This window comes from Oratosquilla oratoria, chromosome 35, assembly GCF_046742065.1.
Source record: "Oratosquilla oratoria isolate Oo_2021 chromosome 35, ASM4674206v1, whole genome shotgun sequence".
Lineage (NCBI taxonomy): Eukaryota > Metazoa > Arthropoda > Malacostraca > Stomatopoda > Squillidae > Oratosquilla > Oratosquilla oratoria.
This window is the reverse complement of record NC_134811.1, coordinates 25857746-25882745: the sequence shown is the minus strand read 5'-3', so window position 1 is coordinate 25882745 and position 25000 is coordinate 25857746. Positions and strand designations below refer to the sequence as shown.

Below are 25000 nucleotides of genomic sequence, written 5' to 3'. Positions count from 1 at the left end.
TGTGTGTGTGTGTGTGTGTGTGTTCGTGTGTGTGTGTGTGTGTGTGTGTGTGGGTACGTGTGTGTGTGTGTGTGGTTACGTGTGTGTGTGTGTGGGTACGTGTGTGTGTGTGTGTGGGTACGTGTGTGTGTGTGTGTGGGTACGTGTGTGTGCGTGTGTGGGTACGTGTGTGTGTGTGTGTGTGTGTGTGTGTGTGTGTGTGTGTGTGTGTGTGTGTGTGGGTGCGTGTGTGTGTGTGTGTGTACGTGTGTGTGTGGGTGCGTGTGTGTGTGTGTGGGTACGTGTGTGTGTGGGTACGTGTGTGTGTGGGTGTGTGTGTGTGGGTACGTGTGTGTGTGGGTACGTGTGTGTGTGGGTACGTGTGTGTGTGTGTGTGTGGGTACGTGTGTGGGTACGTGTGTGTGTGTGGGTACGTGTGTGGGTACGTGTGTGGGTACGTGTGTGTGTGTGTGTGTGTGTGTGTGTGTGTGTGTGTGTGTGTGTGTGTGTGTGTGGGTACGTGCATGTAGGGTGACACGACATGGGGGGGCAGAAGGGATGGAGGGTGACACGACATGGGGGGGCAGAAGGGATGGAGGGTGACACGACAGGGGGGGGCAGAAGGGATGGAGGGTGACACGACATGGGGGCAGAAGGGATGGAGGGTGACACGACATGGGGGGGCAGAAGGGATGGAGGGTGACACGACATGGGGGGGCAGAAGGGATGGAGGGTGACACGACATGGGGGGGTAGAAGGGATGGAGGGTGACACGACATGGGGGGGGCAGAAGGGATGGAGGGTGACACGACATGGGGGCAGAAGGGATGGAGGGTGACACGACATGGGGGCACAGAAGGGATGGAGGGTGACACGACAGGGGGGCCAGAAGGGAGGGAGGGTGACACGACATGGGGGGGGGGGGGGGGGGGGCAGAAGGGATGGAGGGTGACACGACATGGGGGGCAGAAGGGATGGAGGGTGACACGACATGGGGGGGGCAGAAGGGATGGAGGGTGACACGACATGGGGGGGGCAGAAGGGATGGAGGGTGACACGACATGGGGGGGGGGGCAGAAGGGATGGAGGGTGACACATGGGGGGGGCAGAAGGGATGGAGGGTGACACGACATGGGGGGGTAGAAGGGATGGAGGGTGACACGACATGGGGGGGGGGCAGAAGGGATGGAGGGTGACACGACATGGGGGGTGCAGAAGGGATGGAGGGTGACACGACATGGGGGCAGAAGGGATGGAGGGTGACACGACATGGGGGGGCAGAAGGGATGGAGGGTGACACGACATGGGGGGGCAGAAGGGATGGGGGGATGACACGACATGGGGCAGAAGGGATCGGGGGATGACACGACATGGGGCAGAAAGGATGGGTGGGATGACACGACATGGGGCAGAAAGGAGGGGGGGGATGACAGGACATGGGGCAGAAAGGATGGGGGGGATGACGACATGGGGCAGAAAGGATGGGGGGGATGACACGACATGGGGCAGAAAGGATGGGGGGGATGACACGACATGGGGCAGAAAGGATGGGGGGGATGACACGACATGGGGCAGAAAGGATGGGGGGGATGACACGACATGGGGCAGAAAGGATGGGGGGGATGACACGACATGGGGCAGATGACACGACATGGGGCAGAAAGGATGGGGGGGATGACACGACATGGGGCAGAAAGGATGGGGGGATGACATGACATGGGGCAGAAAGGATGGGGGGGATGACATGACATGGGGCAAAGGATGGGGGGGATGACATGACATGGGGCAGAAAGGATGGGGGGGATGACATGACATGGGGCAGAAAGGATGGGGGGGATGACATGACATGGGGCAGAAAGGATGGGGGGGGACGACATGACATGGGGCAGAAAGGATGGGGGGGATGACATGACATGGGGCAGAAAGGATGGGGGGGGATGACATGACATGGGGCAGAAAGGATGGGGGGGGATGACATGACATGGGGCAGAAAGGATGGGGGGGGATGACATGACATGGGGCAGAAAGGATGGGGGGGGATGACATGACATGGGGCAGAAAGGATGGGGGGGGGATGACATGACATGGGGGAAGAAGAGGTGGAATATGGCATGAAGATCATGGGAAATTTTACACACACACACACACACACACACACACACACACACACACACACACACACACACACACACACACTTCAACGAACGGACGGCTTAGAAGACGTTCCCAAGAAAATTGAAGATTTGTGGATCCCAACGCAAAGAGAAGTGCCTATTGTATTTACAGGATGGGGGGGAAATTGCTCGTGGGGTAGTAGGAAAGTAGGGAAAGAGGAGAAGGGGAGGGATTACTGAGGGAAATGGAAGGAAATGAGGAAGGAGTAGACTTGGCCCAGGCAGACAGGCGAAAGGTAAACAAAAGGCCCCCCCGATCAGCTGAGCGATGATGAAATGTCTAATAAAAATGTAAAGATTAGAAGTATAGATAAGAGGAGAGTGAACATAAAAGTATGTTAGAGGACACAAAGATAACATTAAATAAAATAATGGAAGATGGAGGAAGAATAGTTATAATGGGCGACTTTAATTGCAAAGAAATCTGCTGGGAAGAAATGACAGTAAAGGGTGGAGACGGCTCATGGGGAAACGCTCTACTCGAGATGATTACTGACCATACAATGACACAATGGATACAGGAGAACACCAGGTATAGAAATGAAGAAGAACCATCGAGACTAGACTTAATAATTACATCTGAACCTAGAATAGTGGACAAGATTGAATATAAAACACCAATAAGTAAAAGTGACCACATATTGATTGAACTGGAACTTAATGAAGAAAAATATAGGAAAAGAAATGAGCAATATAGAAAAGGAAGAATGATGTATGAAAAAACAAACTTTGATAAAATAAGAGAATTCTTTCAACATGAAAACTGGGAAGAAATATACAAAGAAGAAACAACAGTGGAAGAGAAATGGAATATTTTGACAAAAATTTACAAAAAAGGAGTGGAAAAGTATGTCCCAAGACAAAAACAAGAAAAAGAATATGTAAAATGCTGGTACAACAAAAGTTGTAGGGAGTTAAAAGACAAAAGAGACAAAGCCTGGACCAGATGGAAAAAAGACAGAAGACCTGAAAAATGGAAAATATATACCGGTTATAGAAATGAATATGTAAAAGCGTGCAGAGAGGAAAAGAGAAAATATGAAAAAGATGTCATAGAAAAATGTAAAGATCAACCAAAACTATTCTACAGATTTGTAAACAATAAACTGAAAAACAAACAAGACTTGGAGAAATTAAGACAAGAGGGAGTTGAATACACTGAGGAAATGGAAATGGCGGAAATTATGAACAAACACACTAAGATCTAGAGGTAGACCGTAGAAAAGATGGAAAGACGGCGTTCAAGAAATCCTAGAGGCAAATGGATTAGGAAAAATAGAGGATTTGAGAGAAGAGGGAAGCTTTGAGAGGACAATCTGGAGAAGTGTGCTGGCCCGACTGACAGGCTGTAAGACCTGGGAGCAGAAGTAAGAAGTAAGAATATGGATGGATTTTCTTTAATCAACAATGCCCATTAAACTTACCTGAACAGACAAGATTCCTACAGAGTCCTGCTCGGAAGTCATGGAAGACGCGGTTCCTGTGCGCCTGGGCCATCTTGGCATGAATGTAGTAACACGAATAGCCTAAGTCGGTTATTTTCTTTGCTAGAAGTTCAACACGCTGGGTTGAGTTACAGAAGATGATGCTCTGGTTGATTTGTAGCTGAAACAGCAATGGAGAAGGACGGATGAAACGTATGGAAACTTGCAACTATATACAGCATGTAAAATATGTGCAATCTAAGTTTCCAACTCCTTCAACATGGGGACTACCATTATAAATTTTGTTGCTATTCCATATAAATTCACTAACCTGTACTGAAGAATCACTTCAATTTCTATATAGGTATGTTTTGTATGTGCTCATTGTATGCATGCACATTGTGCACATTCACCTTTAATTTTGCAGGATTAGGTCTATTCCCTTAATTCTGAATATTGTAGTAGATAACCCATTGAATACCTAAATGATAACCCACTTGTATACAATGTGTTCACTTCATGCTGATGGCGGCGGAAGCCAAACTATCAAAACTCACTATATAGGGTTTTCCCAACTACTAGCCATGGACTCTCAGACTGGGTGAAATATGTATACAATGGAAGATATCAATCCTAGTACATACATACTATTGAGGTCTGATGTTACCCAAATATCAATCATTCATTGCCCCTGGTCCCCTGTAGAACACTCATGGCCTTCAGGAAACTAGCAAGCCTCTGGGCAGGACCACAAGTTGTTTTGGGAAGAGATTGTATTATTTGGAGAGAGTTGGTGTGGGGCATTGCAGCTTGAGGCACTCCATGTCCAAGCTGTTGACATCTTGGACAGTCAGAATCTGGCGACCCCCCTCTCCGTCCCCCCCATGCATAAAAGGAGAAGATGGGGAGAAATCCCTTCGGGCTGCGTCAAATTTTGCTCACACATACTACCTCATCCCCCATCCCCCTGCCCATTCCACCTCATGCAACCATTCTCCATTCACCCCTGTCTTCTGTCCTCTCCCGTCCTTCCTCAACACATTCCCCTCTTCCCCAAAGCCCCCTTCACCCCATCCATCCACCTCATCCTAGGACATCTCATGTTCACTCCCTCCACATCTGCCTTCCATACCTCTTTTACCAGTCTTTCTTCACTCATTCTTCCCATGTGTCCAAACCATCTCAATACTCTTTCATCAACCCTATCTCCCAATTCCCTTTCCACCACTGTTCTCCTCCTCACCTCATTTCTCACTCTATCTAGCCTAGTAACCACCATCATACTTCTCGGACACCTCATCTCAAACACATTCAAACTCCTCTCTTCCTCTCATATGTTCCATGTTTCTGCCCCCATACAGTGCTGTTGGCACAATCACTCCTTCATATAGTCTCCTCTTAGCATCCATTCCCAAAAGTATTCTTCATTACTCTCTCCAATCCACCAAGGCATTTACTTGCTTATCTCAATCTACATTCTACCTCCACCTTCACTCCACCTTTTCCTGCCACATTTGCACCCAAGTATCTAAAACTATCCACTTCCTCCAGTCGCTCTCCCTTTATGCTCACTTCCAGTCTACTGCCACTTTCACCCCTTGTACATCTCATCACCTTACTTTTACCCACATTTATCTTTAGCTTTCTTCTATCACATACTCTCCCAAACTCTGTCACCAACTTCCTCGGTCCCTCCTCCGATCCTGCCACAAGATCAGTGTCGTCCGCAAACAGCTGGCTCACCTCCCACTTTTCTCCACTTTCTTTAACCATCTCCAATCCCTGACCCACTACCCTTGCATTTACCTCTCGCACTACCCCATCCATGTATAAGTTGAACAGCCAGGGCGACATAATGCATCCTTGACGAAGTCCCACCTTTACCTCGAACCACTCGCTCTTTCCATTTCTAATCCTGACAAGCTCTACTACTCTCATAAAAACTCTTGACAGCTCCTTGAAGCTTTCCTCCTATCCCATATATCTGCATAACCTCCCACAGTGTCTTTCTGTCTACCCTATCACAAGCCTTTTCCAGATCCATAAAAGCCCAAAAAACATCCTTCCCCTTTCCTATAGCTTTCCCACACATCTGTCTTACCACAAAGATCTGATCTACACAACCTCTACCTGTCCTAAATCCACAGTTCCTCACCAATTACTCCCTCTGTTCCTCTCCTAATCCTCTCCATCAAGATCCTCCCATAAGCCTTCCCAACTACACTTAACAAGCTAATCCCTCTGAAACTACTACATTCACACTTGTCCCCTTTTACCTTGTAAAGTGGAACTATACACACTCCTCCAGTCTTCTGGCACTCTACCATCTTTCCAGCAAACATTAAATAACCTCACCAGCCACTCCACCATCACTGTACCTCCTTTTTTTAGACATTCTGCATGGCATCCATCCAGACCAGGTGCCTTACCTACTTTCATCATCTTAACTGTTTTCACTTCATCCTTCCTTATTTCTCCTCCATTTTCCTCACTCATCACGATCATTTTCTTAGCATTTCCCACTACAGCTATCTTTCCCTCCCTATCTTCCTTCACATTTAGCAACTCCCTAAAATATTCTGCCCATCTTCCCCTTACTGCCTTCTCTTCCATTATCATCTCCCCATCTGCATTTTACCTTTTCTTCTCTACTTGATTCACCTCCTCTTCCTCTTAATTTCTTTCCAAAACATGTTTTTATAACTTTCTAAATTTTCTGCTCTCTGCCTCCTTTACCTTTTGCTTTACTTCTCTTTTCTTTGTACCTCTCATACGACTCCCTCGTCCTATTTTGTAACCAAACTGTGAAAGCTCGCTTCTTCTCTTCTACAACCTTCTTCGTTTCCTCATCCCACCATTCACTACCCTTCCTTCTATTTCTTCCTGTCCTTGTTCCCCACACCATTCTTGCACACTTTGTGACTCCCTCCTTGAACCATCCCCATTCCTCCTCCACACCTAGCTCTACTCTATCCTTCACTCCCTCCCACTCCTCCTCCAGCTTCCTGTACTCCTCATTTTCCTTTTCATTTAAAGAATTCACTCTAAGCACCTCCCTACCTTTTGCCCCTTTCCTCTTTCTCCATCTATCCTCCACTCTCAACTTACCTTCCACCAAAAAATGATGATATTCCCCCACCCTCTCCCCTTAGAACATGTACATCCTTAACTCTTCCTATCACAATCCTATTTACCACCACATAATCCATTAACTCTCTATCTACCACCCTTCCATCCACCATCCTCTCCCATGTGTACTTATCCGTGACTTTCTTCCGAAACACAATTTGCTATAATCAACTCTAGACATTTCCATCATCATCTCTCCGCTACGATTCTTTCCTGGAACTCCACATTTCCCAACCACTCCATCAATTGGACCATTTCCTACCCTAGCATTAAGGTCTTCCAGTACTATTACATTGACATTTCTCCCTAAATTCTCTGTGCACTCATTCAAATCTATCCAAAAGGCCTCCCTTTCTTCTACACTCTTCTCACTGCCAGGATCATATGCATTTACAAAGACCCACATCTCCTTTCCCAGTTTCACCTTCATCCACATTATCCTTGAGGAGACCTCCTTCCACTCCACTACACGTTTACCTATCTCTTCACTTACTAGAATAGCCACCCCTTCCCTCCCTGTCTCTTCACTCCTGATAACCTCCCACTTGCACTCCCAAACTTATACTCACCCTTCCCTTTCAACTTAGTTTCACTCAAAGCCAACATATCCATCTTCCTTCTCACAAATATACTACCTATCTCTTCCCTTTTACTCTCATCTGTACCACATCCACGCACATTAAAAGACCCAAACCTTAGGGTGCTGGTCGGAAAACTCCCAGACCCTCTTATGCCTTTCCTTTTTCTTTTAGGAATGTCCCCTGTGGGGCTACAAGAAGGATGTCTAGTCCCAATCCCCGTCCCTTTCTTCTCCCCTCGTACGATCCAAGTGGATATACTTGGTGGCAGTATTCTTTTCCCCCACCACAGCTTAGGAAAATAAAACTAGGAGAAATAATGAGTGAATAAAAACTACATAGAATAAATGTGGTTTATGATGATGTGGTTTAACGTCACAAACTCCCCCCTATCAGAAGGCTAGGACGGTGCTGCTTTGTAGCGTGGAATTTAATGAACCATGCCCTTGATTCAACTTCGCTGGTGGCAGGATTCGAACCGCCATCCCCTCGACCTTTGCCACAAGTAACGAGACCCCAACCCGCTCAGCCAGCGAGTGGTACATACATATCAAGGGCTTTTTCCCCTTACAAGGGAGCCAATCAAAGTCTAAAGGCGTAATTGCACTCGAACCCATTTCATCCCCATACTCTGCTCCCATTGACCACCTCTCCTTCCCTCCCACTTTTCTTTATTCCTCCTGCATGTCTGGTCTCCCCTGCATCTTGCCAATTGCCCTGAGTCAGAAGCAATGCAGCAAGACAGCACATCCACAGCAAGGTTGCTCGATTTATTCTGCAACCCCCACCCCCTCTACCATCCCCTCATGCAGAGAAAAATTGGGAGAAATCCCTTCAGACTGCAGGAAATTTTCACTCTCACAACTGCTCCCTAACCCCCCCCCATTCCCCACCCACTCCCTTCCATGCATCCATATGCAACCGTTCTTCACTCACCCCTATCTTCATTCTCCCTCCCTTCCTCAACAGACATCCCCCCCTTTTACCCCATCCATTCATCATCCTCAATCGCCCTCTCCTGTTCACTCCATCCACCTCTGCCTTCCACACTTCCTTTACACATCTTTCTTCACTCATTAAATGAAACTGCCTTGATGTGGATGTGCTGTCTTAGTGCACTACTTCTGACCCAGGGCAGTGGGAGATGCTGGGATGACCCATTATCCAAGAGGAGCCAAGATAAGAGGGAGGGAAGAGGGTGAATGAGAGTGATGTATATGGGGATGGAATGGGTAGAAGTGGATTTTAGGCTTTTGTTTTTTGTTTTAAACTACCACACACAAAGGAAAAATGTGTGCACACATGGTTTTCAAATGAACTTAAAATCCATTCAATAAAGAAGTTCCACCCAAACTTGTAAAAGGTAACTTCCCAACTGTCAAACCAATAAAAAATTTTCCTCTTATAACTAGCACTTCCATTGTAAATTAAATGACCGATACCATTTTCAGAAGGCAAGATTGCACACAAGTAAATTTCTGCACACGGCAAAAAATTAGAGGAAACATTGCATAGCCCCCCCCCCCCCATGAGTGTCCAAAGACAGCTTTAAAGAACTAACATGGACACAGGTACTCATGATGTACAAATATGCAAACTTCTACAGGAAGATATTTTGGTTCCAAGTGATATTCCATAACTATACCCTCTATCCACACATCTTGCTTGTTGTCAGAGATAATTAGGGAGTCTAGGCTACACTCGAGATCCAATGAAAAACCCTATCACTGAGGGAATTGTCCATTTCACTACAGAACATCAGTAAATCATGATGGCTTGGGTTATTATCCATTGTGATGGCATCAGAACAGATACCAAGACATGGTGCAGTATGCTCCATTCTAGAATTCAAATTAGCAAAAAAAAGTTGTTTAAAAACTATTTGGAAGATTTATTTTAAACATGGTTTTCATGAAAACCAGATCATGAAAGATAAAATTCAAAATTATACCTGGGTAGAATGGTTACCCTTCAAATCTGTGACCAAGCCTATTTTGTGTTGGTACAGTTTTAATGCAATTTTGTATACAGAGTACAGGCATGTCAGCATGGTTTTTGCCAGATGTAGCTTTTTTTTTTTCTTTCTTTCTGTGAGGATTATGTCTGGGGGTGAATGGTGAAGTCTAGTGGTCTGTCTTGATGGACTTGTTTAAAGATACGAGTGTATTTGCTTTTGTATGGTTGATTTCTGGTATAGGTGCTAAGTTTAGATATTTCAGTAGTCTTTTGAAGTTCCTTCCTTTCAGTTTTTATTTGGACATTTCTCTCTCATCACTTGTCTGCACCATACATTTCAAGCATACATCTAATCTAGACATTATTTAATGGGTGGAGGCAAGAATAGTTAAGATCTTTCAAGACCAGCCTCATGGTCACCCAACTTGCCCACATGTTGAAACCCATCATTGACCCTATACCTTGTCCCTCTGTACATGTAACGTGTACATTGGCATTACACTAATGTCCGCTTTAGCTGACTAAAATCCTGGCATTTCCCCAACACCAAAATCTATAAGTAGATCACCATGTTGACGAGGTTGGTCACTAGGGGGGCACTTTCAATAACAAGTGGCAGTCTTTATCAAATTCTACAGCCCATACCCAACATCTTTCAAGTGTCACCCATCCTTAAATTTCAAATCCCTCTGCCAATCTGCGAGCTATGTGCCCCCCCTTTTGGCTGTCATACAGCCAACCCTATTCAACATTAAAGACATCACAGACACCTACACTTACTTTAGAGAATAGTGTATTTAAACAATGCACTTTCTGCCTCTCTTGAACAAAAGCGTAATATTGCGTCACACCCTTCAGGGTTAGCTCGTCCATCAAGTTTATTTCATATGGCGACCTGAGGTGTTTCTTCATGAACTGCTCCACTGTGAGGGGGAATGTGGCTGAGTAAAGAAGGATCTGCCTTCCCGAGGGCAAGTAACTGATTACACGATCTAGCATCCCCTTGAAGTCTTGGGACAAGAGCTTGTCCGCCTGAAAATAGAATTGAAATATGAATTTTGCTGTACACAAACTTGTAAACCACAATGATTAAAACAAGTTATATTCTAAATGTACATGGTAATCATGAATGTATACATACATATACCAAGGCTTTTTCCCCCTTTCAAGGGAGGTAGCCAAAAAGGGAAAGGCATAAAAACACTCCCACCCATTTCATCCCTGAATACACTTCACACCCCTCCCACCCACCCTCTCATCTGAGCACCTCCTGGATGACGGGTCATCCCTGCACCTTGCCCACCGCCCTGGGTCAGAAGCAGTGTCGCAAGACACAGCACATCCACAGCAAGGCCGCTTCATTTAATCGGCGACCCCCCCTCTTCGTCCCCCCTTGCATATAAGGAGAGGACGGGGAGAAATCCCTTCGGGCTGCGTCAAAATTTGCTCACACATACTACCTCACCCCCCACCCCCTCGCCCATTCCTCCTCATGCAATCATACATATACAATCATACATACACATATACAATCATACATACATACATATACATATACAATCATACATACATACATATACATATACAATCATACATACATATACCAAGGCTTTTTTCCCCTTACAAGGGCGGTAGCCAAAAAAGGAAAAGGCATAAAATAATTTCCACCCATTCCATCCCTGAATACACTCCACACCCCTCCACCCTCCCTCTCATCTTAGCACCTTCTGGTGCACTTATTAACATGGCATTTGGACAATATGTGCCATAACTTACCTCATCCAGCACCAACATTTTGCATTTTTCCATTACGGCAACCTTCTTTTCCATTAAATCCAAAATACGACCTGGGGTGGCAATGACTGCATGGACAGTATCATAGATTCGCATTATGTCATCCTGTAAGAAAGTTTTTATCAGCCAAGAGTACATAGACCTGCAACTTTAATCACTTGCCAAGGTATTTTCTACAAGGACCCCTTAATCTATGCACACTATAAAACCTTAGGATGTCTTTATCATAGGTCTCTGGGATGATCACAAGCAACTTCCAGTTGCATAGATCATTAACCAGTTTTCTTCCACCTGCATATACCTACACCTATATAACAAGGAACTCTTCCCATTTTTAAAGGAGGTTGCCAGCCTAGGCACACACCCACTTCTACACATTCCATTCCCATCCACCAAACAGTTTCCTTCTCATCTAAATTTCTCATGGATAGTCATTCCTGTGGCATGCCCACTGCCTGCATTAGAGGCAATGCAGCAAGATGCAGCATATCCACAGCAGGGTAGCTTCATTTACAAAGCATCCCTCTCTCCCCATCCCCATGTGCTAAAGATGGGGAGAAATCCACTAGTTCATAAAAATATCCATACACAACCATTCCACCCACACCCACACCTTCCCTGCTCAACAGACATTTGCCCCTTTCATCCCATCCATCCATCTTATTTTTGGGCATCCAGAAATTTTCCTACTATTCCTTTGGATACCACTACATAGTCCATTAATACCTTATCAACAACCTTTTCCCATGCTAGACTTTCTTCTTAAACACCATTTGCTATCACCAATCTTTTTAAACATCACCATCAACTCTCCATTACAATTTTCACCTGGCACTCCAAACTTCTCTACCTCTCCATCTACTGGTTCATCCTAGATTCTAGCATATAGATCTCCCAACACTACTACACTGACATTCTTCAAACTCGAGCACCCCCTTCAAATCTATGCAAATAAATATACAACCCCATCACCAAATCATGAACTAATCACAAATGCACTATAAAATTCAAATGTACCATACACAATCACCACAGCCCCCACAACCAAGCACACTTCCCTCTCCCTCATTTAATACTTACCTTGAGATTTGTCCCCCCAGTGGTCACCATACACTTTACTCCAAGATATTTAGCTAACTCGTTACATATGTGACTTGTCTGTAGGGCAAGCTCTCGTGTTGGAACAATGACCAGTGCCTGAATATGGTTCTGGTTTGGGTCAATCTGAAAAAGAAACAGGTTAATTATTACTCTTGTTACAAACATCATCAGTTTGCAAATAGATGAATTTATATGCATGTGGTGTGCATGTGTGCTTGTTAGCATTCCATGAAATAATGTGGAGGCAGTGCATCTTTGATCCAGAACTACCGAAATGTTTACACCAATATATTTAAAAGTTAGGATTGAACATGTGGCTAAGAATGAACAATATCAACGGACCCATTACCTGTAGTTTCTCTTGCAGAAAACAACTCCCTGGTACCTGGCAACAACCACCAGATTAACCCAATAGTAACTCGAAGAAACTGTTACATGGCTAGGGTGGGCAGTGCAGGGATGTATTCAGTGTGTGATGGTTGCACCCAAGATAGTTTCAATGGCCAGGGCCAATTGGTTGATATTGTGCTGGATGGTGACAATCATCTTGCTAATATGGTTCTTGCACCTCTGGGGAGGGACTTTTCTGTGGGTTGGTTATGTCTGGTAGTGTTTGGTGTAGGCTATTTTGTGGCTGGGCCAGGTGCTTGTTTTGTTACCCAATTGTAGGTTTTTTAATGATTTTCAATTAATTGGGTTTGTGCAATGTAACAAGATGTAACAATACTTAGATGCAAATGTGGTGGGAAAGGAGTTGAGATGGAGGTAGAATGTAGATTGAGAGAAGCAATTAATGTCTTGGAGAATTAAAAAATGTAACGAGAGACATTTGGGAATGGATGCCAAGGTATATGTATGAAGGTGCAATTGTGCTGACAGCACTGTATGGGACAAACATGGAACATTAGAGAAGGAAGAGTTTAAATGTGAAATACAAGTATAGTAAGGTTAGGCTGGATAGAGTGAGAAACAAGATGAGGAGACCAGGGGTGGAAAGATAGTGGGAGATAGGGTTGATGAAAGCATATTGGGATGGGTTGGACACATGGAAAGAACGAGAGAAAAAAAGATATAGTAAAAGATGTGTGGAAGGCAGAGTTGGCAAGAATGAACATGAGATGACCAAGGACAAGATGGATAGGTAGGGTAAAAGGAGCATTGAAAAAGAGGAGAATGCCTGTTGAGGAAGGGAGAAGACTGGTGAGTGGAGAATGGCTGTGTATGGACGATGCGGTGATGCATGGAAGGGAGTGGGTGGGGGATGGTGGAGGGTGTGAATAATATTTTGATGCAGCCTAAAGGGATTTCTGTCTTTCTCTGCATGTGGGGATGGGGGGGGTCACATTAAATAAAGCAGACTTGCTATGGATGTGTTGTGTCTTGCTACATTGCTTAGTGTGAATAATATTTTGATGCAGCCTAAAGGGATTTCTGTCTTTCTCTGCATGAGGGGACAGGGGGGGGGGGGTCACATTAAATAAAGCAGCCTTGCTATGGATGTGCTGTGTCTTGCTACATTGCTTCTGACCCCGGGCAGTGAGCAAGATGCAGGGATGACCCATCATCCAGGAGGAGCCAAGAGAAGAGGGAGGCAGAGGTGGTGAATGGAGTAGAGTATATTGGAATGAAATGGGTGGAAGTGGATTTATGCCTTTGACTTTGGCTACCCCCCTCAAAGGGAAAAAGCCACTGGTATACATGTGTATGCAACATGATGGAAGAACAAGATTAGTGTATTCTACTGAGGATGTTTTGGTTACAGATATTTTCAGATTTACTTTGTAAAATTTCCAGCCATATCTGCCAACTCCCTTTCTACCATTCTCCTCCACTTTTACATTTCTCACAATCCAACCTTGTAATCCCCACCACATTTCTCATACACTTCATCTTGAACTTGTTACTTCTTTCTGTCTCTTAAATTCATAAGTCTCCGTCCCATAGTGTCAAAAGGTACAATCACCCCTTCATAGAATCTTTTCACATCCATTCCGAGATACCCATTTCTCACAACATTTTTCAATATCTGACCTAGCTATTCACTTTACTCCCTTGCTCTGTTTACCTCCACAACCACTCTTCCATTTCCTGCTACATACAACACCTAACACTTAAAACTATTCACTTCCTCTAGCCTCTCTCCTCCAAAATTTACTTCAAACTTGCTGCCACCCTTTCAATATTTCTTTAATGGTATTTTTTTTCAGTTGCTCCAATTGCTTCATAAGGAGGTGGAGGATCCCCCTCCCCCGCCACTATTTCTACAAAACCATCTTATCTTACACCATATAAAGCAAATTATCTTCAAAGTTAAGAATATTCACATTTTTCAACAACTTTGCGACACACAATGCTTAAATTGCAATGTGGGGCACATAACCAAACATCAACCTAATACAATGTGGTCAAACAAACCTGTTCCAATAAGGGGATTGAGTATGCTCCTGTCTTCCCTGTGCCATTCTTAGCTCTGGCCAAAATATCCCTTCCACTGAGGGCTACAGGAATGGATGCCTCCTGAATGGGTGAAGGTCTCTCCCAACCCTTTTCGAATATTCCCATCAACAGGTCTCTCTTGAGGCAAAAGTCTTCAAATTCATTTCCTTTAGTGTCAGTGACGTCCTGAAAGTGCAAGTACATTTTAACTTCCTTTCATTACTGAAAGAGTACATTTATATGGATTTCCAATCTCCATTCTTTACAATACCACAGTATTTTAAACCATCTGGGTAATATAAACACCTTTAGCTTAATCATGCACCCAACCCAAGTTAAGCATCACAACCACCTTACCTCAATTTAAAAAAAATTCCTATTAGTTTAGTATACTTTGATGACTAATATAGAATTTCCTCAACACAAACATAGGATAAAGAAAGGTCTTTAAGCCACATCACTAATACAAACTAGTTTCAACTTAACATCAAAGTACTTACAGACGTCTTTTTCCTCCTGTCCTTTGGAGGAACATTTATCTGATTTTTCCAGGATTTGTCATCACAAACTTGCCTGCAAAATATAATACAAGCTAAAGCTCTGCTCAAAATTGACCATCTACTTAAAAAAAAAATCCTTCACCTCATGATACAAGGAAATTTCTTATTACGAGAGTAGTAGAGCATGTGTCAGGATTAGAAATAGAGAGAGTGGTTCAAGGTAAAGTTGGGACTTCATCAAGGATGCATTATGTCTCCCTGGTTGTTCAATTTGTACATGGATGGGGTGGTGCGAGAGGTAAATGCAAGGGTGGTGGGTCAGGGATTGGAGATGGTTAGAGAAAATGGAGAAAAGTGGGAGGCGAGCCAGCTGTTGTTTGCAGACAACACTGCACTTGTGGCAGGATCGGAGGAGGGATTGAGGAAGTTGGTGACAGAGTTTGGGTGTGTGTGTGAAAGAAGAAAGCTGAAGATAAATGTGGGTAAAAGGTGATGAGATGTACAAGGGGTGAAAGTGGCAGTAGACTGGAAGTGAGCATTAAGGGAGAGCGACTGGAGGAAGTGGATAGTTTTAGATACTTGGGTGCAAGTGTGGCAGGAAAAGGTGGAGTGAAGGTGGAGGTAGAATGTAGATTGAGAGAAGCGAGTAAATGCCTTGGTGGATTAAAAAGTGTAATGAGGAATAGACATTTGGGAATGGATGCTTAAGAGGAGACTATGAAGGAGTGATTGTGCCAACAGCACTGTATGGGGCAGAAATGTGGAACATTAGAGGAAGAGAGGAGTTTGAATGTGTTTGAGATGAGGTGTCTGAGAAATATGATAGGGGTTACTAGGCTAGATAGAGTGAGAAATGAGGAGGCGAGGAGGAGAACAGGGGTGGAAAGGGAGTTGGGAGATAGGGTTGATGAAAGAGTATTAGGATGGTTTGAACACATGGAAAGAATGAATGAAGAAAGTCTAGTAAAAGAGGTATGGAAGGCAGATGTGGAGGTTTGATTGATTTATGAAATTTTTGGCTTGAAGGCCAAGCACCGGAGGCAGATGTGGAGGGAGTGAACATGAGGGATGGATGGGGTGAAGGGGGCTTTGGGGAAAAGGGGAATGTCTGTTGAGGAAGGACAGGAGAGGACAGAAGACAGGGGTGAATGGAGAATGGTTGTATATGGATGATGATGTGATGCATGAGGTGGAATGGGTGGGGGGATGGGGGGTGAGGTAGTACATGTTAGCAAAATTTGACGCAGCCTGAAGGGATTTCTCCCCGTCTTCTTTTCTGCATGGGGGGACGGAGAGGGGGGGGGGTCGCCGATTTAATGAAGCGGCCTTGCTGTGGATGTGCTGTGACTTGCGACACTGCCTCTGACCCAGGGCAATGGACAGGGTGTAGGGATGACCCGTCATCCAGGAGGTGCTAAGATAAGAGGGAGGGTGGAGGGAGTGGAGTGCATTTAGGGATGGAATGGGTAGGAATGATTTTATGCCTTTTTCTTTTTGGCTACCTCTCTTGTAAGGGGGAAAAAGCCTTGGTATATGTATACTGGTGACTGGAAAGATACAGCATCCATTTAAATATTCCAACAGCTTTCCCCTCCTCACAAGGGAAGTAGACAAAGGCAAAGACCTAAATCCACTCCCATATACTCCACTCGTTTTCACCACCTCTCCCTCCCTCTTTTCTTGGCTCCTCTTGGATGATTGGTCATCCATGCATCTTGCCCACTACCCTGGATCAGAAGCAATGCAGCAAGACAGCACATCCAGAGCAACCTCCCCCTCTCCATCCCCTTATACAGAAACAGAAGACTGGGAGACATCCCCTTGGGCTGCGTCAGAATATTCACACGTACTCCCACACCCTCTCTCATGCATCATCCATACACAACCATTCTCCACTCACCCATATCTCCTCCCTTCAACACACATTCCCCTCTTTCCCAATGTCCCTTTTACCCCATTCATCTATCCATTTTATAATTGGTTGCCCCCTCATGTGCACTCCCTCCTCCGCCTTCCACACATCTTTTACTAATCTTTCTTTATGCATTCTCTCCATGTATCCAAACCATCCCATTTATTTCATCAACCCTATCTCCCAACTCCCTTCCCACCCCCATTCTCCTCCTCACCTCATTTCTCACTATCCAGCCTAGTAACCACTATTGTACTTCTCAGGCACCTCATCTCAAACAAACGCTTCTTTTATGTTCCATGTTTCTACCCCATACAGTGCTGTTGGCACAATCACCCCTTCATATAATCTTTTAACATCCATTCCCAAAGATCTATTTCTCCTTACTTTTTAATACCTCAAGGCATTTATTTGTTCTCTCAACCTACATTCCACCATCTCCACTCCCTTTCCCACCTCCTGTCACATTCACACCAAAACATCTAAAGCAATCCGCTTCCTCCAATCTCTCTCCTTTAATACTCTTCCAATTTGTTGCCATATTCTTCCCTTGTACATCTTATCACCTTACTTTCGCCCACATTTATCTTCAATTTTCTTCTTTAATGCACCTCAAACTGTCACTAACCTCCTTTGACCCTCCTCTGATCCTGCTACAAGCAATATCGTCAGCAAACAACTGGCTTACCTCCCACTTTTCTATATTTTCCCCAACCCCTTACCCTTGCGTTTACCTTTTGCACCACCCCATCCATGTATAAATTAAACAGCCATGGCGATATAACATCTATGGCAAAGTCCCACCTACACCTCAAACCACTTGCTCTCCATTTCTCATTCTAACAGACCCTACGATTGTAAAGACTCAACTACTCTGAACAGCTTTCCTCCTATCCCATATCTACAACACCTACAGTGCCTTCCTAACTAAAAAAACTAAAGCTGTCTCACATATATGCCTTATCACAAAATTCTGATCCACAATCCCTACCTGTCCTAAGCTCACACTGTTCTTCAATCCCATATGCCTTCCCAACTACACACTACAAACTTCCCTCAAACAACTAGTCACACTTGCCCTCTTTTCCATTGTAAAGGGAAACTATACAAGTACTCCAGTCCTCAGGCACTCTACCCTTTTTTAGATAACCATTAAAAAACCCTCACCAGCCAGTCCATCTTTTCTCCTTTTTCTTTAACATCTCCAATCCCCTGCCATACTCCATCCACACCCTCAATGCATCACAGCATCATCCATACACAACCATTTTCCACTCACCCCCATCTTCAGTCTTCTCCCTTCCTTCCTCAACTGACATTCCCCTCTTTCCCAATGCCCCTTTTACCACATCCATCCATTCATCTCATCTTTGGTCCCTCCACCTATACCTCCCATTCTTAGATACTACAATCCAGGTGTCTTACCTATCATTTTAATAACCACCTTCACTTCCATTGGCACACTTTACCTTTTCCAGACTTAACATCCTCCACTACTTCCAAATCCCCCTTTTTATTAAAAAATTTCCAAACACCCCAATTCCTTTTTATTCACTGTTCTACACACAACATCTAGCCCACCTAACATCTGCTATCTTCTTTGCCTCCAATCACCATTTTGCTTCTACTCTTCTATACGTCACATTTATCTTATGATACTTTGCAACAAATCTTTCATACTTGCTTGTTTATCCCACTATTCACTGCCTCTCCTGTTCCCTCCCATCCTCCTCATCCCACACAGTCTTTGTGCACTTCAGGATATTGCACAATACCTATCCAACAGCTCCCATATACCATCTGTAAAACCAACTCAAATGTTCATTTGAACCAAGTGTACAAGCACTAGCACTACAATAGTCTACTTCCTTATTGTCTAGAGCAGGGATTGGAAACCTTGGTAAGAGTGCCATTTTCTTCAACATGTAGAGACCTGCATGCCAACAGGGCTTTAGTGTGCAAGTTAATGTCATTCATGTGCACTGATATACTATTGGGGATGTTAGCAAGTGTTAAATCCTGGACAATTTGGTTTCATTTTCATCGTTATCGCAATTTGTTTATTTGAAGTATTGACATTTTTCAATGCTGTAACAAGACTTCAAAACAACCCGACATACCAGGGTCATACCTGTCACATCCCATATTTAGCATGTGTGCAAGAGGTTGCCAACCCCTGGTCTAGAGCACTGGTTCCTAAATTGGATGGTGGAAAGATCTGGGGGTGTGGAGAGGCAAAGGCGGGCAGTGGGGGGGAGGGGGGAACAGGATTGGATTAGGAGCAGTTTATTTATTTTTTTATTTTTTTTTTTGTAACAAAATCTGAATTAACATGTCAAATATATAAAAGAACATTTGTGCAATTTATAGAAGATAAAAGCAACAGTTATATAAAAAAAATTGTAGCTTTATTATGTACATTGAATTTAAAGAGAAGAAAAAAAAAAAAAAAAGTTTGCACATGTGTACAAGGGGTGGGGGCTACTAGAAATCCACCTGGAAGCCAAAGGGGCACCAGCCTGGAAAAGATTGGAAACCACTGACCTAGAGTATTACAACGGTTGCACATTTGTACAACCATCTTACAAGTTTACAAACTTAATCATGGTACATCAAAGTTCCCATTAAACTCACTTTATGACCTGCTGTGGCTGCAACTGCAGAGATCTGACAGGAGAAGAGTGGTTGTTCATGGTCACAGTATCTGCCATGATAACACCAACTATTGGCTGAAAAAGGAAATTATACTTCAGTACTGAATACATCTTAAATGTTTAAAGAACTATCTTCTACTTTACTTCATTAACCCGTGGATGCATGATTTTTTTTCAAGCAAATATGCACCGTGGGGGCAATTTGACCCCAACCTCTTTTTTAAAGTATTTTAGCATATTGAAGGAAAAAAAAATATTTCTAGTGTTAGTATATATATTTAATACCCGGTATATAAAGAGAAACGTCACTTCTTGATACCATAAAGGCAAAACAAAAAATATATAATGAACCAATGTACAAATATACGTGCTTCTGTTGTTGCGAATAGTCCCAACTAACGACACTTATGTGCAAGTTCGCGTGCCAACTTCAGGCTTGTAATAAAGTTGTCGCACGTCACATTTCTCCCAGAACTATACAAGTGACGGGTAAGAGAGAGTACCACATGCATTCCTAATTCTTCAGTTCTCGACTCATCTTTGCCAGTGTACATTTGTATATTAGATACATAGTAGCTTTCTGCATCTGCGAGTAACCAAAATTTCAATCCATACTTTGCAGGCTTTGAAGGCATGTATTGTATGAATCTAAAACGTCCCCTGTACGGATTGAGTTGCTTGTCAACAGTAACACATTCAGTATGTGCGTAACAACGCTTTGAGTTCTGAACGAATCCATCAAACAATAAATGAACAGCGGCGAGTTTGTCTCTTGCTAACCTGCTATTACAAGTTGTAGGATCATCAAATCGCAACGCTCGTCGTATATCCTCTAATCTTTTCACTGACATTGTCTTTGAAAATATTGGAGGGCCAAATTCGGGGCTCCATAATTGCTTTACAGCTTGGTTTTTACTGCGATAGACGCCACGAAGAATGCAGAGACCAACATAAGCACGGAGCTCATTTTATAGGATGAGTTTCCAATCTTGACAAATTCGCTGCCTTTTTTTTTTTATTAGTTTCAATCAAAATGGTCCCAATCATATTCGTCAAAAAGTAAATCAAATGCAGTGATGGGTCTTCTGTTATTCGATTTGTTGTGTATGCTGTAACACCGGACTGTGAAGTCAATATGTTCAAATTCTTCATTCTACCTTGTGAGGAAGGCTCATTGAAGAACCAACGATCGCCAGAAGGAGACTGTAGCTATCTAGTGTCGACAGTAACACTTGATGCTGTTACATCTTCAGAAATATCTTCGTCAGCATCAGAACAATCACTAGAGCCGTCACCAACTTGAGATATACTCTTCGTCACTTATGTCATCTATATCTTCATCTACATCGCTTTGGAGAAGTATTTCTGAAATACGTTCAATACTCAGTGATTTCCTATGAGCATTGCAGAGAGTGTCGTTCCTGTAACCAGCACCCGTGCTCAACTGATGGTGTAATTTCTATGACAGCGAGGGCAGAACGTTGTGTGAAAACTTGTTTGAACTTTTTCACATTTGTTGCGTGTTGACACAGTTTTTTTCTGAATGAAGAATTTTCTCAGCTATAAAAGTTTTTTTTACATATTATATTCACTATAAAATGCCTGTAAAAATAGTACACATTTCATTTGATAACTGTAATATAGAGAGTGATTTATGCAGATTCATTTTAACGTTATGTTGAGATGGGGTCATTTTGACCCCAGTTGTGCAGGAATAGTGTAACTATTAAATTGGAGACTATTACGATTTATTTTTGAAAATTACTGAACCTATAACATAGCTTTCAATTATTTGGGAAAAGTCAAGAAGCCATGTTCAAATATATCAATTGAAACTAAAGTATCCAAGTTTAAAATTCGCTTGGGGTCAGTTTGACCCCACCGTGCATCCACGGGTTAACACATTTGTAAATCAACGTTTGTGAAATAAAGACCAATTTAAAAATCATAATGGAAAATGCAGGAATGGAAATTATTCATGTGAAAATTAGACAAAATTCTGTTGCAACTTCACTTTCTTAATCAGATGGACACTTCATACCTCCCCCCCCCACCCTTTGTTTACTGGAGTGCCTAAAGAACTATTGGTATCCTGCAAGATTTATAGATGTTACCCCATGTCTCTTGTAGAAGACCCACTGTTCCTAGATAACCAGCAACAAACCATCAGAATGGTCCATCAAGTTGCTTAAACATTGTGTTGCTCAGGGCAATATGATAAAAAGTTTCATGTCTGATGGCTCAATCTTGGTCAGTTTGTTTATGAAGCCTGGCCTATTTTGTGTTTGTATTGTCAGTGCTGGATAGTGATCAGAACAGTTGTGCTAGTGCCAGGAGGAAAAAACAAAAAAACAAAAAAAAATTAAACAATTAATTAAATTCTTGCAAAAACTGACATTAAGGATTTGGATTATAACCATGGTACAAGGAACAACCACATTGTGTAACAAGAAAGAACTCCACTAGATCAACACCATTACTAATAGGTTTTGACTGAGGGGAACAACCTGGTGTCGAGGTCAACCTCAGAGGTTGGGAAGAATATAAAAATTTAAATTACACACAACAAAACCCAAAGAAAATTGACAAAATCCACAAGGAAAGAAGAGAATCATCAGACAGGAAAATTCACTTACTGTGTAAGGGGTCCACTTGCAAGAAGTGGTAAAATTTAGGGTAAATCACTAAAATGCTGGTATACAAATGCAGACATTTTATCAAACAAAATGTTAGATTTGCTTGATGTTGAGCAAAATAAGCCTTGAAGGATACAATGTATATACCCCTATATTAGGGGGTTGACTCATTTCGGTGATTCGCTCGATCGGATTATGCATTTCTGGTCCTCCCAACCTTATCTTTTTATGCAAGACAATAAAAATTTAACACAATGTGCAGGGAATGATGCATCTGTGACAGAAATTTCATTGAAATCCATTAAGAAATTTTTACACAACAGACGATTTACTTGCAATTTTGAGTTATTTTTGAAATAACTTATTTTTCCAAAAGTATGAGAATAATGATTTCCTTTGGTGTACAGTTAGTAGACATCCAGATGTACATAAATTAGTATACTCGTAATTATAAGTGAAAAAGAAAGTCAGCCTTACAGCAAATTATAAAAATCACAAATTTAAAAAATTGTCAAAAATATATATCAAGTAGGTTAAGAATGAATTTACTAGTTTTGTTAGATATAAGTATCACGATAATTTTCCAACAAGAATTATCAAAATTGCTTATTTACACACGAAGTTATAGTTACTTTTGTGCAAAAAAACTAGTTTTGAGAAAATAGCATTTTTATGTTTATATATTCACTACTCCATAAAAGTGCCTCCAAAGAGTATCAAATGCACATATCTACTTACATAATCCTTTGACCATTTCTGGGAAGTAAGCAGCAGATGTTCATTGCATTTCTTTTGTACCCATGCCAGCTGAGAATCGTGACAATCCTAACCTTCCATATCCTTCACATAATGAATGGTACATATGCATTACAATCCTTTTGCTAAGGTGAGTATTCTTGCACATCTCAGGTTCAGAATGGAGCAAAATACTTCGGCAACTATCACATCTGACATTTTTTTATGGAGTAGTGAATTTATAAACAAGAAATGTATAAAACAGGATAGCACGTGGAGAAATTACGCACGCATACGCTGAACCCATTTTCGATCGCACTGAATGTGGTGACTGCTGCCTAACCTATTGTACAACAATATCAGGGTATAAAATTCTAAAAAAAAATGACAAAATACAAGGAAAACAAACCATAGCAAAGAAAGGGGCGTGGCTGACGGGCGGACCTTTAAGTCTCTGGCCCGTTAAACCCACCATTACCTGAAAAGGGTGGCGTTATACGTCTGGAAACCAGTCCCGCGGTGTTCAGGGACACCACACCAGTCCACACACGAAGTTTGACAAAATCGAATATTTTTCACCGAAATGAGTTAACCCCCTTATAGTAGATGGTTTTTTGGGGCGAAAAATGAACATTTCAACGAAATTGTGTTTTTGGTTCTCAAAAATAACACAGCTATCTGGCTATCATATCCTAGAAGGTGGAGTTGATACCACAAGTCTAAGTATTTATCTTTAATATTTAAAGGGCAGCGTGAAGTCTAAGTATTTATCTTTAATATTTAAAGGGCAGCGTGTGGTTTGTTTTGGCTCGATAGTTTGTTTACACACGGACATTTAAATCATGCTGTGGCAGTTAATATGATGTTTGCAGCATTTCTCTAGCTTTTTTTTTTTTTTTTTTTTTTTTTTACAATTTTTTAAGTTGAAACTCATGTATTATCGTACCTCTGGCTGTAAAAATAGGCTCATACACTAGCTGCAGCGCTTATAACTATGAAACGAGTCTACTTTACTTTGTTTTGGTCAGATCTTTAAACTTGTACTACCCACGTGGAAGTGAACTGTGTTCTATTTTGTGGTTAAGTGTAAAAAACATTGTGCGACACTTTATTGTAACTTAACAATGCCACAACCCCAAAAAAGTAATTCAAAAATGGAAACTGGCTGAACAAGCTCGGAAAAAAAGGAGAATGGCTCCACAGCCATCTCATTCATTACAAACTATCTCCCATTCCAGCGATAGTACCAGCTCAAAGAAGAGAAAATCTTTAGTAATTGACGAAGAAGTTACGACGGGAAGGTATGGAGAAAGAACGTTTGATAATAGAAAAAAGATTTAGAGGAGTTAGTAGTATGGTGTGTGGAACTTGCTACAGTAGTAAAGTTGAAATGAATGTTGCCACACACCAAATTGATAGTTATATCATTGTGAAATGTGAGAATAACCACATTCTTTTAGATACAAAAAAGACAAAGAAACCCAATATACCTGTAGGGGAAAAATTTTATCCTCTAACAACCATGTTAGTTTATTGTATGATGGAACTTGGTGCAGGTTATGATGGTGCAAAGTGATATCTTTCCTGAGCTTGCCACACTTCACTGATGCCACATACAGAAATTATGCCAAACATAACTACAAAAGCCCTTCAGCACACTGAAAACATTTTGAAAAGGAGTAGGGATGCTGTTTATAATCATTACAGTAGGAAAGATCATGGCTTGGAAGAGGGAAAAGCAAACGTTGATGTGACATTTGATGGGTCCTGGCAGAAACGGGGACAAAGGTCAAACATTGGTGTTGGGGCAGTTATTGATGTAGATTGTGGACTTGTTCCTGACTATGATGCATATTCAAAATTATGTTCAATGTGTACAAGCAAAGAAAAAGATTTGAAAAGGGGAAACATTACGGATGCTGAGTATATTGAATGGTATGAAGAAACTCACTGGATGGAATGCGAAGCAAACTGAGGGAACATCTGCAGGTA

The 25000-nt window shown here is 42.5% G+C and overlaps 1 protein-coding gene across 3 annotated transcripts in view; it reads right to left on the bottom strand.

Moving 5' to 3' along the window:
* Positions 1 to 25000, bottom strand: part of me31B (ATP-dependent RNA helicase me31b) — a 59169-nt gene that overhangs the window by 21333 nt on the left and 12836 nt on the right. For 2 of the 3 annotated variants that reach the window (XM_076174125.1, XM_076174124.1), the window contains 7 exons: positions 19618 to 19712; positions 15072 to 15144; positions 14551 to 14757; positions 12115 to 12258; positions 11017 to 11139; positions 10015 to 10272; positions 3578 to 3758 (listed from right to left, as the gene is read on the bottom strand). In XM_076174125.1, coding sequence (XP_076030240.1) covers positions 3578 to 3758; positions 10015 to 10272; positions 11017 to 11139; positions 12115 to 12258; positions 14551 to 14757; positions 15072 to 15144; positions 19618 to 19694 — 1063 coding nt within the window. In that variant the 5' untranslated portion in view covers positions 19695 to 19712. The remainder of the gene's footprint in view (positions 1 to 3577; positions 3759 to 10014; positions 10273 to 11016; positions 11140 to 12114; positions 12259 to 14550; positions 14758 to 15071; positions 15145 to 19617; positions 19713 to 25000) is intronic. The other variant, XM_076174126.1, reaches the window with a different exon arrangement.